The 17,579-nt window shown below is 42.8% G+C and overlaps 1 protein-coding gene across 36 annotated transcripts in view; it reads left to right on the top strand.

The window, feature by feature from the left end:
- Positions 1-17,579, top strand: part of LOC119952981 (receptor-type tyrosine-protein phosphatase S-like) — a 561,150-nt gene that overhangs the window by 375,187 nt on the left and 168,384 nt on the right. For 25 of the 36 annotated variants that reach the window (XM_038776673.1, XM_038776700.1, XM_038776702.1 and 22 more), the window contains 2 exons: positions 5,138-5,282; positions 14,588-14,893. In XM_038776673.1, coding sequence (XP_038632601.1) covers positions 5,138-5,282; positions 14,588-14,893 — 451 coding nt within the window. The remainder of the gene's footprint in view (positions 1-5,137; positions 5,283-14,587; positions 14,894-17,579) is intronic. The other 11 variants (XM_038776703.1, XM_038776705.1, XM_038776704.1 and 8 more) reach the window with 1 other exon arrangement.

Below are 17,579 nucleotides of genomic sequence, written 5' to 3'. Positions count from 1 at the left end.
CTTACATAAGTCTCCTTCTTCCTCTTAACAAGACATTCAACCTCTCTTGTCAACCATGGTTCCCTCACTCGACCATCTCTTCCCTGCCTGACAGGGACATACATATCAAAGGCACGCAGTACCTGATCCTTGAACAAGTTCCACATTTCACTTGTGTCCTTCCCTGACAGCCTATGTTCCCAACTTCTGCACTTCAATTCTTGTCTGACAGCATTGTATTTACCCTTCCCCCAATTATAAACCTTGCCCTGTTGCTCGCACCTATCCCTCTCCATTACTAAAGTGAAAGTCACAGAATTGTGGTCACTACCTCCAAAATGCTCCCCCACTAACAAATCTATCACCTGCCCTGGTTCATTACCAAGTACTAAATCCAATATGGCCTCCCCTCTGGTCGGACAATCTACATACTGTGTTAGAAAAGCTTCCTGGACACACTGCACAAACACTAGCCCATCCAAACTATTTGATCTAAAGAGTTTCCACTCAATGTTTGGGAAGTTGAAGTCGCCCATGACTACTACCCTGTGACTTCTGCACCTTTCCAGAATCTGTTTCCCAATCTGTTCCTCCACATCTCTGCTGCTATTGGGGGGCCTATAGAACACTCCCAACAAGGTGACTGCTCCTTTCCTATTTCTAACTTCAACCCATATTACCTCAGTAGGCAGATCCCCCTCGAACTGCCTTTCTGCAGCTGTTATACTATCTCTAATTAACAATGCCACCCCCCCACCTCTTTTACCACCCTCCCTAATCTTGTTGACACATCTATAACCAGGGACCTCCAACAACCATTTCTGGCCCTCTTCTATCCAAGTTTCCGTGATGGCCACCACATCGTAGTCCCAAGTACCGATCCATGCCTTAAGTTCACCCACCTTATTCCTGATGCTTCTTGCATTAAAGTATACACACTTCAACCCATCTCCTTGCCTGCAAGTACTCTCCTTTGTCATTGTTACCTTCCCCACTGCATCACTACGTGCTTTGGCGTCCTGACTATCGTCTACCTTAGTTGCTGGACTACAGACCCGGTTCCCATTCCCCTGCCAAATTAGTTTAAACCCTCCCGAAGAGTACTAGAAAACCTCCCCCCCAGGATATTGGTGCCCCTCTGGTTCAGATGCAACCCGTCCTGCTTGTACAGGTCCCACCTTCCCCAGAATGCGCTCCAATTATCCAAATACCTGAAGCCCTCCCTCCTACACCATTCCTGCAGCCACGTGTTCAACTGCACTCTCTCCCTATTCCTAGCCTCGCTATCACGTGGCACCGGCAACAAACCAGAGATGACAACTCTGTCTGTCCTGGCCCTTAACTTCCAGCCTAACTCCCTAAACTTGTTTATTACCTCCACACCCTTTTTCCTACCTACATCGTTGGTACCAATGTGCACCACGACTTCTGGCTGCTCACCCTCCCCCTTCAGGATCCTGAAGACACGATCAGAGACATCCCTGGCCCTGGCACCCGGGAGGCAACATACCTTTCGGGAGTCTCGCTCGCGACCACAGAATCTCCTATCTATTCCCCTAACCATTGAATCTCCTATTACTATTGCTTTTCTATGCTCCCCCCTTCCCTTCTGAGCCCCAGAGCCAGACTCAGTGCCAGAGACCTGGCCGCTGGGGCCTTCCCCCGGTAGGTCATCCCCCCCAACAGCATCCAAAACGGTATACTTGTTTTGAAGGGGAATGGCCACGAGGGATCCCTGCACTGTCTGCCTGTTAGTTTTCTTTCCCCTGACTGTAACCCAGCTACTTTTGTCCAGTACCTTTGGTGTGGCTACCTCCCTGTAACTCTTCTCTATGACCCCCTCTGCCTCCCGGATGATCCGAAGTTCATCCAGCTCCAGCTCCAGTACCTTAACACGGTCTCTGAGGAGCTGGAGTTGGGTGCACTTCCCGCAGGTATAGTCAGCGGGGACACCAGTGGTATCCCTCACCACCCACATCCTACAGGAGGAGCATGCAACTGCCCTAGCCTCCATCCCCTCTTACTTTACAGAATTAGCTGCCCTGTGGACCAACTGGACCTCCGCCCTCCGGCTCTGCTCCCAGTCAGCTGTACTCTAAACTCCTGGTTCCCTTCACGCTCTTTGATAAATATAGGAAATTAAATGAAAGGAGTACCTTACTCCCTCCTCACCTAACTCCCTCAGTCACCAAACTCTCACTGTAGCACTCAAATGCCACAAGCTCAGCACTCCCTCAGTCACCAAACTCTCACTGTAGCACTCAAATGCCACAAGCTCAGCACTCCCTCAGTCACCAAACTCTCACTGTAGCACTCAAATGCCACAAGCTCAGCACTCAGTGCAAACAAAGTCTGCACTGTATCTAGCCCCTATTTATACTGTGACTCTAGCTTCTAAAAACTGGCCTAATGCAATTAACTAATTAACAAGCTCCAGCTGCAAGTAAGTCCAAGTAGAACCTTGTTTAAAGCTGATTCAAAATTCACCTTCTTATAGACCAAACAGCAACTTTTAAGTTAATTAACTAAATAAAAGAAATACTAGACTTTAAATAACCCTTATACTCCCTCAGTCACCAAACTCTCACTGTAGCACTCAAATGCCACAAGCTCAGCACTCAGTGCAAACATTCTATTCTGCACTCTCTCCAATGTGGTCACAACATTTCTACAGTGTGGGCCCAAACTATACACAATATTCCAGCTGAGATCTAACTAGTGTCTTGGATAAGTTCAGCATAACCTTCTTGCCCTTATTAATAAAGCCCAGAATTCAATATGCTGTATTACTGCTCTCCACCTGTCCCTCTGCTCCTGCACCCCTTAAGAATTTTACCCCTTATTTTATATTGTCACTCCATGCTCTTCCTTCCACAATGCATCACCTTACTCTTCTCATCATTGAACTTCATCCGCCATCTATCTGCCCACTCCACCAACTTGTCTATGTCCGTTTGAAGCTCTGCATTGTCCTCACAATTATGCGATGCTTCTAGGTTTTGGACCACCTACAAACTTTGAAATTGTCCCTGGACAACAAGATTTAATATATATCAGAAAAAACAAGGATCCTAATTACAACCCCTGAGAAACAACCTTCCTCCAACCCAAAAAATACCCATGGAGCATCGCACCCTGCTTCTTCTTATTCAGCCAATTTTGTATCCACATTGCCACTGTCCCTTTTATTCCGTAAACGTTAACTTTCTAATTGAAAATTCAGCCCACATGTCTGCAAAGGGATGTAGATTGGTTAAGTGATTGGGTGCGAAGGTGGCAGATGGAGTGTAATGTGGGGAAGCATGAGATTGTTCACTTCGCTTGGGAGAATAGGGAAACAGAATATCTTTTAAATGGTGAGAGTCTATTAAATGTTGAGGTTCAAAGGGATTTGGATGTCCTCCACAAAATACAGGAAATTAACACGCAGGTGCAATAAGTAATTAGGAATTGATGCAAGGAGGTTAAAGTACAGGGGTAAGGCAGTCTTGTTGCAATTGTCCAGAGGTTTGATGTACTGGGAGGACTATGGAAAGATATACTTGTCTTTAATGGGGTGCAACAGACCTTTACTAAATTGATTGCAGGGATAAGCGGGTGGTCCTATGAGGAGAGGTTGAGTAGGTTGGGCCGATACTTTTAGGAGTTTAGTAGAATGCAAGGTGTTTATTGAAACATAAGATTCTGAGAGTGCTTGACATGGGAGGATATTTCCCCTAGCTGGAGAGTCAAGAACTAGTGGTCACAGTCTTGCAACAAGGCGTCAGCCATTTTGGCCTGAAATGACGAGAAATATCTTCATCCAGTGGGTTATGAATCTTTGAAATTACCTACCTCAGAGCTGCTCATTCATTTGAGTGTACTCTAAGACTGCAGTTGTTAGATTTGTGGACCATTAGAGAATCAAGGAATATGAGGATCATACAGGAGAGTAGAATTGGGGAGGTCAAGCATCAACAATAATCTTATTAAATGGTGGTGCAGGCCCAAGGGGCCTTTTGGTCTATTCCTGCTTTTATTATTTATGTTCTTATTGGATCATTGTATTCATGGTCTTCGTAACAAGTTGAAACATTTCAACATTATCTCCCCCCCCCCCCCCCCCCCCCCCCCCACCCCCCCCCCTGCCCCCACCCCCACTCCCCCGCCCAACCACTTGGTAATTTAAAAACCTCTATCTTGTCAATGATTTGCAGAAAGGCTCCCCAACAAAAGGCAACACCTAATTAACACAAGAGTCAAAATGTCTGTGTTCTGTGCTTGTCCTGACACCCGACTGTGATGGTCAAAAAAGGAGAAAGAAATCCAGGCATTTCATCCTGCGTTCTGAGCTGGAACCTAAAATTTGCAACTGCTTTCAAATCTGCAAAGCCAAGGGCAGCACGGTGGCCTAGTGGTTAGCACAGCTGCCTCACGGCGCTGAGGTCCCAGGTTCGAATCCCGGCTCTGGGTCACTGTCCATGTGGAGTTTGCACATTCTCCCCGTGTCTGCGTGGGTTTCGCCCCCACAACCCAAAAAATGTGCAGAGTAGGTGGATTGGCCACGCTAAATTGCCCCTTAATTGGAAAAAATAATTGGGTAATCTAAATTTTTTTTTTAAAATCTGCAAAGCCCCCCCTCACGGAGTTAAACTCTTTTGATATCTCTTCTGTAGAGTTAAGAGTTTCACAAGAACTCAGTTCCACTTTAGCAGCAGACCATTGATGTAGAACATTTTTGTCCTTCCAAAACGTATAATATATCATAAGCATTTCCACAGGAAATCTGCTAATAATGTTACGCCAACATGTACTTTGTCCATTACAGGAGCTTTTTTAAAATTTGAGATTCGAGTGAAAACCACTTATTTGTAGTGTGCAGAGAGAGAAACTATGGAAAACCTTATATACAGCAGAGAATATCTTGCTGTTGCGAGACTGAGAATGCCTGTTGCCACTAATTGCCACATACAGACATTACCATGCAGATGAATTACGGAAAGCCAATCTTAAAATTGTATGCAGCTACATTTTAGCAGCCCATTAATACACTTGTGCGCCACTTTGTGTAATGCTACTGCGAACCATACCACAAGATATTCACCTTTATCTAGATATGAGATGTTGTATAAACTGGTATCAGTATAACATCAAGTGCATATAGATGTTTTTTCCACAGGAAGTGATCACGTTTCAGCCTAGCACGTCGTACAGTGTAACCGGGTTACGTCCGAACACTTTGTACTATTTCCGATTGGCCGGTCGCTCCGAGCATGGCCTTGGCGTCTTCACCTCCCAGATCTCTGCACGGACTCTCCAGGCCAGTAGGTTTCATTCCACGTTCACCTTTCAAATACTATCAGAGTAAAGGATGTTGGGATTCTACATAAACTACAAGCCAACCGTCCATGTGAAAAATGCACTTATGCACATGGCAATTTAAAGTGACCATCTGCCCACCCCTATTCAAACTGAGGAAATGTGAGTGGCCCTATCTGTCTGGGTTAGATTCAATGTCTCCCCATTCTGATTGCCTAAAATTGAGAATACTTTAGCAGAATGGGTTTTGGCATTCAAACCAATTTACAGCGGGGACTGGTCCACATAGCGCAACGGTCCATTCATGGCACTGTTCTGATAACTTCATTCAAGTAGCCTGCAGGATTTGGAATTGTTGATTTGTGTTATTAATATGATGCAGCGGAAGCTTCACATTGAATTCAGTCAAAGTTGGATGTTGCCAGCTGGCATCCCTGACCCGCATTGGTAGAAAATTTCTATTGTCACCACCCCCATCCCCACCCCAACCCTGTGTTTTATTTTCTCCCAACCATTTTTTTTTTCTGAATATAATTGAGGCAAAATGGAAACCCAGGGTGGGTAAACCTGGTGGTTTCTACGAATTGTTTCACCAGCAGAACCCAGATGAATCACCCTCTGGAATTCCATCTTCCATTGTCAGTTATGGCAATGAATGCAGATTCCAATTCTTTTTCTTGGATATCTCTGAGCAGCGTTGACACACCAAAGACATGGTAGCTGTGTAAACAAGGTGGCTAAGGCCAGTGACTCGCACAGGCTAACTCTGTGCCATAAAAACAGAAAATACTGGCGTAACTCTGTGCGTTTTCCTGAACACCCTTCATTGTGATGCACCGTGTGGCATTTAGATTGCTCTGCCAGTGACTGCCAAAATAAATACTGTTGCTTCCTTAATACTTCATGCAGTCAGCAGTGCCACATTCCTTTCTCTTAGCTCCATCCCAGTTTAACCCATTCATGCATCCATGGCAGAAAATTCAAACTACATTTTAACAGTAAATTTGATTTCTGAAAACAGCCACTGAAAGAATGTTCTCCTTTTCTAGGGTGTGCAGTCCCAGCAACCTCTGCTCTGTCAGTTTATGGAATCCCATTTTTGGTATGTGTTGGTTGGTGTTAGTAGCTGAGCAGCTTACAACACATACTGGGTTCTGGGTCAAGTAAAATGATTTGTTGAGAATGTCAGTTAGGGGTCATACCTTCTTACTGGTTTATTAGGGGACTTGACTGCACATCACGTAAGACATTGAATTTAGGCAGTGCAACGGGAAGGGATTTGAATTGGATCAGATTCTAACTGGCGAAGGTTAATACATTAGTGTCAGTCCTGAAGTTGGAGATCGGTAGGCGAGTTTGTGAGAAATGGTGTGGTTTAGGTTTTGTATAAATGGATGTTTTGGTTGCTTTTCATTGGGTTAGGGAGGGGTGTAGAGGTGTTCCTTCATTTGGATATGGGTAGGAATGAGCCAGAAACAGTTTAAGACTGAGTTTGCGGGAGGAAGGTATGGGAGCAGCTCAGAGTTGGGGTTGGAAGATCATGGTATAAGAAGTGCCTGAGTTGGGTTATGGAAAAATGAAGGGATACCTTGATCAGGAGGAAAGGAAGATATGAAAGCTGTAAGATGTAAGAGAAACACAAAGCTTCCCCAGGTTAATTGAGGTGGAGAGGGAGGTGATTGAAACTCCCGATAGAATTCAGGGGAAAGAAACAAGCACCTCCATTTGCTGGAAATCGGGAGATGTAAGAGAAACACAAGGCTGGTTAGAGGCAGGAAGATTCCCTGTTTGGGTTCATTTGGCAGGTGGCCCCAGTTAAGTCGGGTTAGGTTACACTGGAGTGAGTGAGATATGTGAAGAACCTTTGACAGGGTCGCGATCAAGGGAACAACAATTGGTAGCTCTGTTTGGGTTTCTGTTACAGTGAGTGTGATATGTAAGATACCAATAATTCACCTCCATTAATGGTGTGGCTTACATTATATCACTAATTATTTTCTGGTAGAGTTTCTAATTAGCTGGCACCTATTAGTTGACGGATCACCGGTACGTGCTTTGTAATACACTGGACAAGACAAAAGTAGAAAAAGGCAATTAATTGAGATTTAACCAATATTCATTTTTAGTTTAATGGATTCCAATGTATGTGCAATATTTTATATTATAATTAGATAACAAAATCGACTAAACACATCCCTGTTTCTACATTTCATTTTCTAGTTCACATAATTTTGCCCATCTGTTACCACATCCTCCCAATCACTTCATCCCATTACAGACCCTTGACGAGTACAAGAACAAAAGTCAGCATTCAACATTTAAGCTTCCCATAATTTTTTCCCCAAATTCTACTGGTGCAGATTAACTTGAAGTTCCGATGCTAGTTTTTGCCAGGTCAGGTAGGTGCAACAACGGACGTTGGAACAGGAGCAATCAGGGGTGACCTCAACTAACCAAAAATCGTTTGGACCACTTCAGAATTTCAAACTGTGGATCTTTTAAATTAAACAATGATCCAGATTGTTGTATCATGTGATTGCACACAACTCCAAGAGCATCCCAGACATAGAACGAGAAAATATGCTTCCTCTTACAAACAGGTTTAAAACCGCATAGCCAACTCTTCTCTTCTCGACTCCCCCTCTTAAGTAAACTAAGGAAAATTTAAAAAGCACACACCCGACATTCTGTCGTTTTTTTTTTTCATATTTAACATCCAACAAAAACACATTCTCAAAAAAAACTGCAGGTTGTTTAACAGCATCGACATACATTCAAGCTCACTCTCCATTTATACTAAATGCATCACATTGTAGCAAAGGTGCATTGGCACAAGGGCTGAATCATAGAATCCCTACAGTGCAGAAAGAGGCCATTCGGCCCATCGAGCCAGCACCGACCCTTTGAATGAGCACCCTACCCATGTCCACTCCCTTGTCCACCCAGCTCTATCTCCGTCACCCCATAACCTAATGTTGAACCTAAACACTGCCAAACCCAGCTGTGTCATTTTTAAATATATTCCAGCCCCTCAGTTTCGTTGGTTGGATAATATTTTCATGCAGGTTTCTTGGAAATGTAATTGCTTCAAAACATTCGCGCATTGCCCCAATGTTTTCTGTCTCCTAGACGGTAATATACAGAAAATTTTGTATTTTGCATGCTCAGAAGATTCATGCAAACCTAATATGATGTATATTGACTCATGGGTATGAACTGAACTGTCCAGATTGTGACAATCTGCGGTTTAGTGAGTGCGTGTTTTTGCACTGGGTTAACTGGGATAGGAGCACTTGAATTAACTAGGCCCAGAAAGAGGAGAAATTCATTGGCGTTCCTGCTCCTCATCTCTGTCCAATAACTCCTAGTGACCATTGCCAATATTTTGATTCCTGATTTTTAAATTAAAATAAACCTGATTGTGTTGCCATATGTCCTATCATGAATGGCGAAACAGTTGTTTGGTACACAGGGGATACTTGTGCTTTTTTTGTATTATTAAGACTTTTTGAATTTATATTCTAGCTAAGGGGACACTTTGTTTTTCCAGACATTCAAAATATTGCCTCACTCTGATTAGGCAAAGTGTATCCTCACCCTGCTATATGACACAAACTGATTGGTTATTTAAAACTCTATGTACACACACGCATGTACTGACCGGTAAAGAATATATTTATACATGGTCACACTCGCAACAAGATTAGACAATCTGAAATAAGAACTGATGAACTCAAGTGCCCTCGTGAAACATCGGACAAGTGTAAGGAATCCATTAAACTGAAAATAATATTTCTAACTGTAACCCTTTCAGTACTGAAATGTAAAGATGCATTCAGGAGACCACCCTGTCCTTGATCAATTGTATAGATATTGGAAATTGACCTCGGAAAAGCAAGTGGAAGTGTGCATACTGAAAGGGCATTAGCGTTTTGACCTGGGAAGAGGTTGAGCTAGTTTCACCAGAGGTCACAGGAAGGTTTTGGACTTTCACACGTTAAATCAATAGTACCAGGTGAGTACAGACTGACACAGACCAGCCAGAAGGTGGTGGATGCCTGTCAAAATCAGCACCTGATAGCCATCCTAGTTGAAGCAGATTTACAGGTGATACCCTATATTATAGGTTGCCGGGAGCCAGTTCCTAACCAAATACTCATCTTTATCTAAGGCTACCTAGAGGCACTTAATGAAGAAGGGCTTTCCCCAAATCAAAAAGGTCTACACATATATCTTCAAATTAGCTGCTGGTTTTCCTTAAGCAAGAAGAGGGGGAAATCTGGCGGTGCACTACTCCATGTCAAGTATCACAGCCACGCTTCCTACTTTTCATCCTTCCCCACTCAAATTAATTTTGTTGCGTGCTACATAGAATGTAGGCAGTATATTCAAAATAATTCAAGCTTTATGTTGTCCAGATATCCAACACTTTCCCCTCCAGCCATAAAAGTTTCCGAATCGCTATTATTGGCCCCTTCAAATAAGTGAAACATGTTTACGTGGTCATGTTTCCAATCTGATTGTCACCTGTAGATCTCTTTCACAAGGTTAACTGATTGGATATCAATTACCAAAATGTCATGCCAGTAGGTAAATGATGCAGAAAGAGCTTTATCTTTGCAAAATAGAGCAAAGTTGCTCCAAATGGGCTACTTTACTCAATAAGCTGGACTACAATTGTAAGACTACTAAAAACAGGCATCCTCTACTGTGGGTTAGTCTGTATTTTCAGGTTATTTTCTCATTCAGAGATGGTTAAAATCAGTAAGAGCTTCACCAGGCCCTGTTGAGTTTCTCCTGACGCTGATGGATGAATGAATAAATCACAGGGGTTGGCACTCTGCTCCCACATGGCCTGTTCCAAGACAGCAAAGTGAAAATTCTGTCTAAACTGCTGCACTTGTCAAGTGTCTTATATTGACGAATTCTAACCCATCAGGTACTCCTTGCTTTGTCTAACGAGTGATGCCACAACACATCCATCAGATCCAATATGTTGATACTCTCAGATTGCAGTCGTGAAAATGCACTCTTTCTCTGCCCTCTTTCTGACCGCAATATTTATCAACAATCACAAAAACTAAAAGAACGTCATACCATCAGAATGCAATACATTTTTCAACATGAGCATCCTTATTTAGAAATTTTGGCTGAATTGTAAAAATTGAGATATTCATTGATATGATTGGAGATCACGTCCAACTTGGAACTCCCTTGAGGCACTAAGCCAATGTCATTTAATGAATTGAAATTATATTCATTGCAATTGCCCCTTCTCCATGTTGATTGTTGTAAATTTGTACAAACCCATGTCTAAAAATCTGGAATTATTTATTCCAATTATTATTCACTTAAGCCTTTCTTAATTCACTTACAGGGGTAGGCCATTATTGGCAGCTCCAAGATGTTAGTCAGTGCTTTTCTTAGCTTTCCACTGCATATGTGGGGGCAGTGGCGTAGTGGTATTGTCACTGGACTAGTTAACCAGAGATCCGGGACAAGGTCTGGGGACCCTGGTTCAAATCCCCCACAGCAGATGGTGAAATTTGAATTCAATAAAAAAGAAATCTAGAATTAAAAGTCTAATGATGACCATGAAACCATTGTTGATTGTTGTAAAAATCCGTCAGATTCTCTAATGTCATTTAGGGAAAGAAATCTGCCATCCTTACCTGGTCTGGCCGACATGTGACAGCAATGTGGTTGACTCTCAAATGCCCTCCAAAATAGAGGGCATTTATCAATGCCTCCACAGCACTCGGCAAAATTTTGAAATCCATCACTTTGAATACAGCAAATTTAAGTTTCGGACAATCTTTAATCTCGCAACCAACCCAATTAAATTTTGATCATTCCAAGACGCTTTGCCTGTCCCTTGCAAAAGGAATAAATTCTGGAATATTCCATGTGGGCTTTGTGGAAGCTGCCAATCCCCGAGGTCTAGAAGTCTTGGTCTGCTTACTAATCTTTGGCCAATTATATGCTGGGAGAGAAAGGGTAGGTTAAAAAGGCAATCAGAGCATGCAAAGAAAGTCTTTAGTATAAGAGCTTGAAGGAATGTCAGGTACGTACCATGGAAAATACTTCAATTTGAACTGGGTTTTAATTTCTCTATGTGTTAAGTTATTCTTTTCTATGCATGAATCCAGGAGGTCCTGGAGTATTTTGTGTAGTTTATTTTTCTTGTTTTGTTTTGTTTTTTCCTTCTTTTGACCTGGGAGTGAGTACATTACCCAGTTCTGCCCACTTTATATATATATTCTATTTGCAAAATGTCTCAGGCTCACTCTCAATCCAAACATTCACCACTAAGAATTGTATTTCAAGACACCTTTGCTCTGGGGTTCAATGTATGAAAATGAACATGCTCGGATTACTAAGCCAATAGTGAGTTATTGTTGGGTTGTTCTGGAATTAATTTGAATTTCAATGCATTTAGTCTCTTCTCTCCACAACCTCAAGGATAAGACAAGGCATGTCTGACTGTGGGCTGCTCTGTGTGCCAGCAAACTTTCCTGTTGACCTACGTTGGTATTTGAACCAAAATGGCTCAACTGAATACTAGCTGCTGGCTTCCAACTTCTATGGAACAAGTGGTATTAAATTACCCAGTGGACCTATTAGTGTTGTATAAATGAACAACATGTTCACATTGAAACATTTACATCATCACCCGTCTTAGGCTCCTCTCTTGACGCTCTGCTGGTTCCACACGTTATCCTGAGTTGGCAGTGGGGTCAGCAAGATAACAACACGGTGTTTCAAAATCCTACCAGGGACTGTCGGAATTTGCTTCTCTACGCGGGTACATGGTCGGGTTCCCAGCGAGGGACGGAGCTCAAGATCACTGCTCACTTTGATTTTTTTTTTCTCTTAGTGAAGGGTCTAAGCTCAGGCACCGTCAAGGTTAAAAAGCATTTTAAGGTGAGATGAGGATAAAATAAATTAACCAGTAATAGTTTGGCCGTTAAATCCTGTACATCTAATCGGAGAAAAGATTGAGACAGGAGGTGTAAATAAGAGGAAAGGCAGGGAGTTTTGGCAAGCTTATGACACTTGAGTGGGCCACAGCCGCGTCTGTGAAAGGTGGCAGTGGTGTCATTGGACAATAGAAAAATGAAATTGCAGTGAGGCAAGAGGTTAATTGGTTCTTCTCCCTCAAGAGGAAAGTGCAAAGTTTTTTTTCCGGTTAGTCTGATCAACCTCATCGAAAACTAGTGGATTGTACTACAGTGGATGCTGGTCTAGATTGAAGTGTTGTTGTCCCTTGGGGCTATAAGACAGAAAATCATTCTTAGACAAACGGCCCTTTAAAGTTCTGTTTTATTTGCTTACAGTGTCTGAGGACTTTGCTATTACAACTGCCATGTACTTAAATAACTCTGTGAATAGAAACTCAAAATTCTAAATTATTTTTGCCAGACCTGCTCAACCGCTTGAGCAAACACCATTGGTATATATTTCAATCATGTGTATTACTCTGATTTATTTTCCAGTAAGTAAAGTTGCCATAGTCTCAGATGACCCCCATCGGTGCTTTCCACTTCGAGGGGGAGGGCTGACTGATGTTGATTTAACCTAAAGGTCACCGCACCTCTGGCGAGGGGCAAGGTTGAGAAGGCAAGGCCTTCATGAATAACCTCAGCCGGTACGGGAATTGAACCCGCTCTGTTGGCCGCACTCTGCATCATGAACCAGCCGTCCAGCCAACTGATCAAAACCGTCCCCCGGTGACTTACTTTTCAATAAGTCACTGGTCTATGGCCCACGATCATGGTGTACACCTCTCAAAAACTGACACCAATTAAATTATTGAATCAGATCGCGATGTGTTGGTTACTCGGAAAGTACTGCACCATTGGCACTCAGCACATGGTCAGGAATGATTAGTGTCCCAGGTTCTCTCACAATGTCTGCCTTGACCAGCTTGTATCTCTAGACTCTGCTCGTGACTTGCCTGGCTATGGGCAGCATTAGGATCCTTTAGCTCACTTCAAAAGGAATCTAACTGGCAGATGGGGGGACTATCCCAGCACACTTCAAACAAATGAAAGGAATCTGTGAAAATACTTCACTTTTGGTAGAACTGGTGTTGGAACCTTCTTTCTTCTTTCTCCCGCCCCCCCACCAAATTCTATTGCTCAACCTTTGCCTCGTAGCTACCCTCTACAGGCCCCTGGGACAAAAACTAGCAAGCGACAGCAACGTACAATATTAGTGAGGGATATATTTGCCTCTGTTTGAATAGCAGGCATACAAATATACAGGGGGTGGAGGGGAGAGTACAAGGGGGGGTACTGTTTTTTGTCTGTACCCAGATGCCCTGAATGATGCACAGAGAACATAGATGGGTTGGAGCACCTACTTTAAAACAAACTTCAGTCCTATTCCATAATTACTTTCGTTAGAGGATAACCAGACCAATACCTTAACAGGTGTGTGTGCATGCCTGCTCTGTCTTCCAATATTCACTGTGGTCAAAGCACCCAAGGCACCTGGGTGCAGACCCAGGAAAATCTCCACTGTTGGATTTGCATAATCTTTTACATAAATTGTATATCAGCCATGAAGTACCAGGTGTCAATGAATATTCCTATTTCTGCTTTATCAGTAAATGAGTCCAGCAATTCAATGAGCTGAAGGTAAAAATAGCTCCTTCCTAACATGAAAGGTCAACAGTCCACCTCAGAGCTGCCTGTCAGTGCAGTCTGCCAATCTCCACCACCCTCGGTGTTCTCTGCTGTATTACGTGTGGGAGGACTGTGTAGCATTCAAGTGTTTAATGAGAGCACTGGGTGGCTGGGAGAAGAGAAGGAAATGAAACGGTTTCAGTTATTTGCTTGCCTTCTGTTGGCCAACGATAAAATGAAGTGGAGGCAGCAACTCTGCAGAGAGACCAAAGGTCCAGACAGTCCTGTTCTCCTGGTGCAGTGAGGTTGTGCAGAGGTGACTGTGTTTGGGGAAGGGTTCAAATTACACTTAATCTTTATTTGAGAAAAACAGAATCTGAAATAAATCCAAGAGCACTCCTACTTCAATTCCTTACCCAAATAAAGTTATTTTAACATTTACTTTGATCATTCAAAAAAAACCTGAATCCTTCTTTTAGACAGGATTGCTTTTGTTTAAATATCATACCAGGTTTTTTATTACTTTAGAGTCTTCTGTTGGTTTTTTTTGGTTTCGTCTCAGTTTCTTGGGGACCATTTCCTTTCGTTTTTATCAGTTTTCTTTTTGCTTTATTGTTTTTTCACCCTCTTCCCTCCCATTGTTTTTTAACTCCTTCCTCTACCGCACCTCCCTGCAATAGAACCATCATCCCCTCCTCAAAACGTAAAGTGCACCAGCCCCAGTTCCACCAGCATTCTGGTAAGTTGGTGGCCACCGCCGCCAGAGAGTCAAAATGGCGACCTGGCAAAGTACAGTATCAGGTACCAAACGGTGCAGGGAGAGGACAAGCAGCTCCATGAGGTGAACGACATTCCACCAACAACCACACAGATGCGGCTGGAGAGCTTGGCGAAATGGACGGAGTACCAGGTGTCGGTAGTCGCACACACGATGGTTGGACCAGGCCCGGAGAGCGCACCCGTATTCGTTCGCACAGATGAAGATGGTAAGTTTGGGCAAACATTCTGTCTCCATTTCAATGTTTGACATTAAGACCTAGAGGTCACACAGTTCTCTGAGAGGTACATAGTTTGGGATTGCTATTCAAACCCAGCAAGGTGCCAGCAGTTTCAGTAGAAATGGCAGAACTTGGCTTTCAAAGGAGTTATTTCTACTGAGATTACACATTGGAGAAAATCAATCTTGTTGCTCATTTATCTTTTCCTCTAATTAGTTTGAATGATTCCCAATAACCTCTCTGATTAGAGGACTCTCAGTTCGCTTAGTCCTTCTGGATTGTCCAGAGACCTGTTCCAAAATTTCTGTTCCGTTTTCCTGGCGGGAAATATTCTTAATTTCATAATGAAATGGCCCCAGAAAGCATATTTTCCCGATATGGCTTTTTAGTTATATGCATTCCTCATCATCTGTAACAGGAGAAAAATGGCCTATAGGACTGAGCATTTGGGTATCTGCCAGAGGTGTAGGAAAATTCCGGGGCGTGATTAATCTTTAAAACAACCTTTTTAACCACTGTTTTTGTCATTTGACCTTGCATCACCTTATGAGGCTCAAGTGTCAAATTTTGTGAAATGCCTTGGGAGGTTTTACCATGTGAACAGTTCTTGATAACACAACTAGCTGTAATTGAAGGAATCATGTTACAATGCTTCAGAATGTCATTTTTGTGCATCACACATTTGAAACATGTGGTATCCCCCCCCCCCCCCCCCCCCCCCAACAAAGGGTTCTGTTTTTTAGAAATGTTTTCTGGGGAGTAAGGGTTCAATAAAGTAGGATGGAATGGGACCAACAATAAAATAATCAAATATGGAGTCACTAAAGTGAAGAAAGAGGCTAGAAAAAAATCAAGCCAAAAACCATTGTAATTAAGTGCAAGAGTGGGTAAACATTTGAATTGGAGAAAAATACAGGTCCACGGGGGAGCGTGAGGTATTGGAATTAGTTTTGGATTGCTCTATCAGAGAGTTGGTCCAGACAGGGCCAGCAGAATTGCAACCTTCTGTTGGTAATTGTTACAGTTCTGAAGGAGTGCTTTGATGGCCATCTCTCCATCTGGACTTTGTAACCTTAAAGAATAGGAGTGAAGAAAGGTAGATTGAAATAGTTTAGCTGTTGCCAAACCATGTATTTGCAGCAACAAAAGAAATTGGAAATGAGGCACTGTGCAACTTGCAATGCTGTGCTTAACTAGACAAAAGTGAAACTGTGGTTTAGCCCAACAGGTAGCAGTAAACTTAACAAAAGCCATTTTGGGATAATGCCAGCTCAATTATCACAGTATATAATTACGAGGAGCGAATAATCAGATAACAGATTGAAATAAAAACTTGAGGAAGAAATTATAAACCAGAGTAATAGCAAGAGACTCATTGACATTTAAAACACTGTTACTGAATGATTATATTCCATTTAAACAAACACAACCCTCAGCTCGCCTCTTCCTCTGACAAAACCAGTCCACCAGTTTAAATTGTTGCCTGTGGAATTTCCATTTAAAATACATGAGAAAGAAAATTGGCAATTTCACATTGTCGTGTAATAGCCACAGAAGCTTTTCAATATTTCTGGAACTGGCTCCCTTTCAAAGATGCCACTCTGGCGCCTGCGCTTGGTAAACCCAAAGGGTGCTTATATTGATGCACTTTCAGAGACTTCATTAGGGAGCAATGAATTATTTATTTAAAAGGATTTACAAGAGTGGGCAGCAAGTTCTGGAATGCCCCTTACCTAAGAGAACTCCTCCCCCTGAGCCCCGATTGGTCACCCAGACCAGGTGACCCTTACTCTGCTGTGTTGCCCTTATGGAGACAATCGCTACACTGCTCCAAAGGACAGGGACATTTTCATTTCATAGTGGTATCATTAAAGGTCTCTCGCTATTCTAAGGTCATCAAATGAATTACTCAGTGCCTCATCACAGAAATAGCATTGATAAAGATTCCATTACATGTGGTGATGCATTGCTAATGGGATCTGTGGGGCGTCACATTCCTATAAGCCTTGTCCAAAGAGTCATTGCTGAAAAGGTTTTGCTTTGGAAGAGGTTCACCTGAAATACTCACTCTGCAGTTATTGAGATTTACAAATTTTCCAGGCCTTGCTGAAGGTTATATCCCATTACAGTTCAATCACAGCAGCTACAAAGATGGATTTTGCCAGCATTTCACTACTGTTTATGACGATCAAAGTAAAGCATATATGGAATGAATAGATTGCTCCTCCAAAGGCCCAGAATTCTAAGCTCATTTTTATTCTTGTTTCTTCCACATTTCCACTCCTTGCTGCTGTACCTACTCCATGATTGCTTCTCGGTGTTCAGCTGACCACATGGGTTCTCAGTACCAGAGGGAAACCGAGATCCCGGGATGGAAGGAGTCCAAAAGGCCAGAAGGGTCCTGGGTTTCATTCCTGCCTGGACTCATTTAGTTGTTCTCAGCTGAGAAGGGGAAAGATCAGACAAGGTCTTCATCCTGATTGGCCTAATGTCAGGTGACCAGAGTTGGGATTGACTCCGATGTCCCTCGAGCTTTCAATTAGCCTGCCTTTACTTCACAATTCATTAACATCAAATAGTCAATTGGGCCAAGCACCATAGAGTAGTGGATGACCATGATGCCCAACTCCAGTTGCCTTCTTCAATACAGGAACATTGGAGAAGAAAAGAATGC

Source organism: Scyliorhinus canicula, chromosome 18 (genome assembly GCF_902713615.1).
Source record: "Scyliorhinus canicula chromosome 18, sScyCan1.1, whole genome shotgun sequence".
In the NCBI taxonomy this organism is placed as follows: Eukaryota; Metazoa; Chordata; class Chondrichthyes; order Carcharhiniformes; family Scyliorhinidae; genus Scyliorhinus; species Scyliorhinus canicula.
This window is presented reverse-complemented; position numbering and strand designations above follow the sequence as displayed.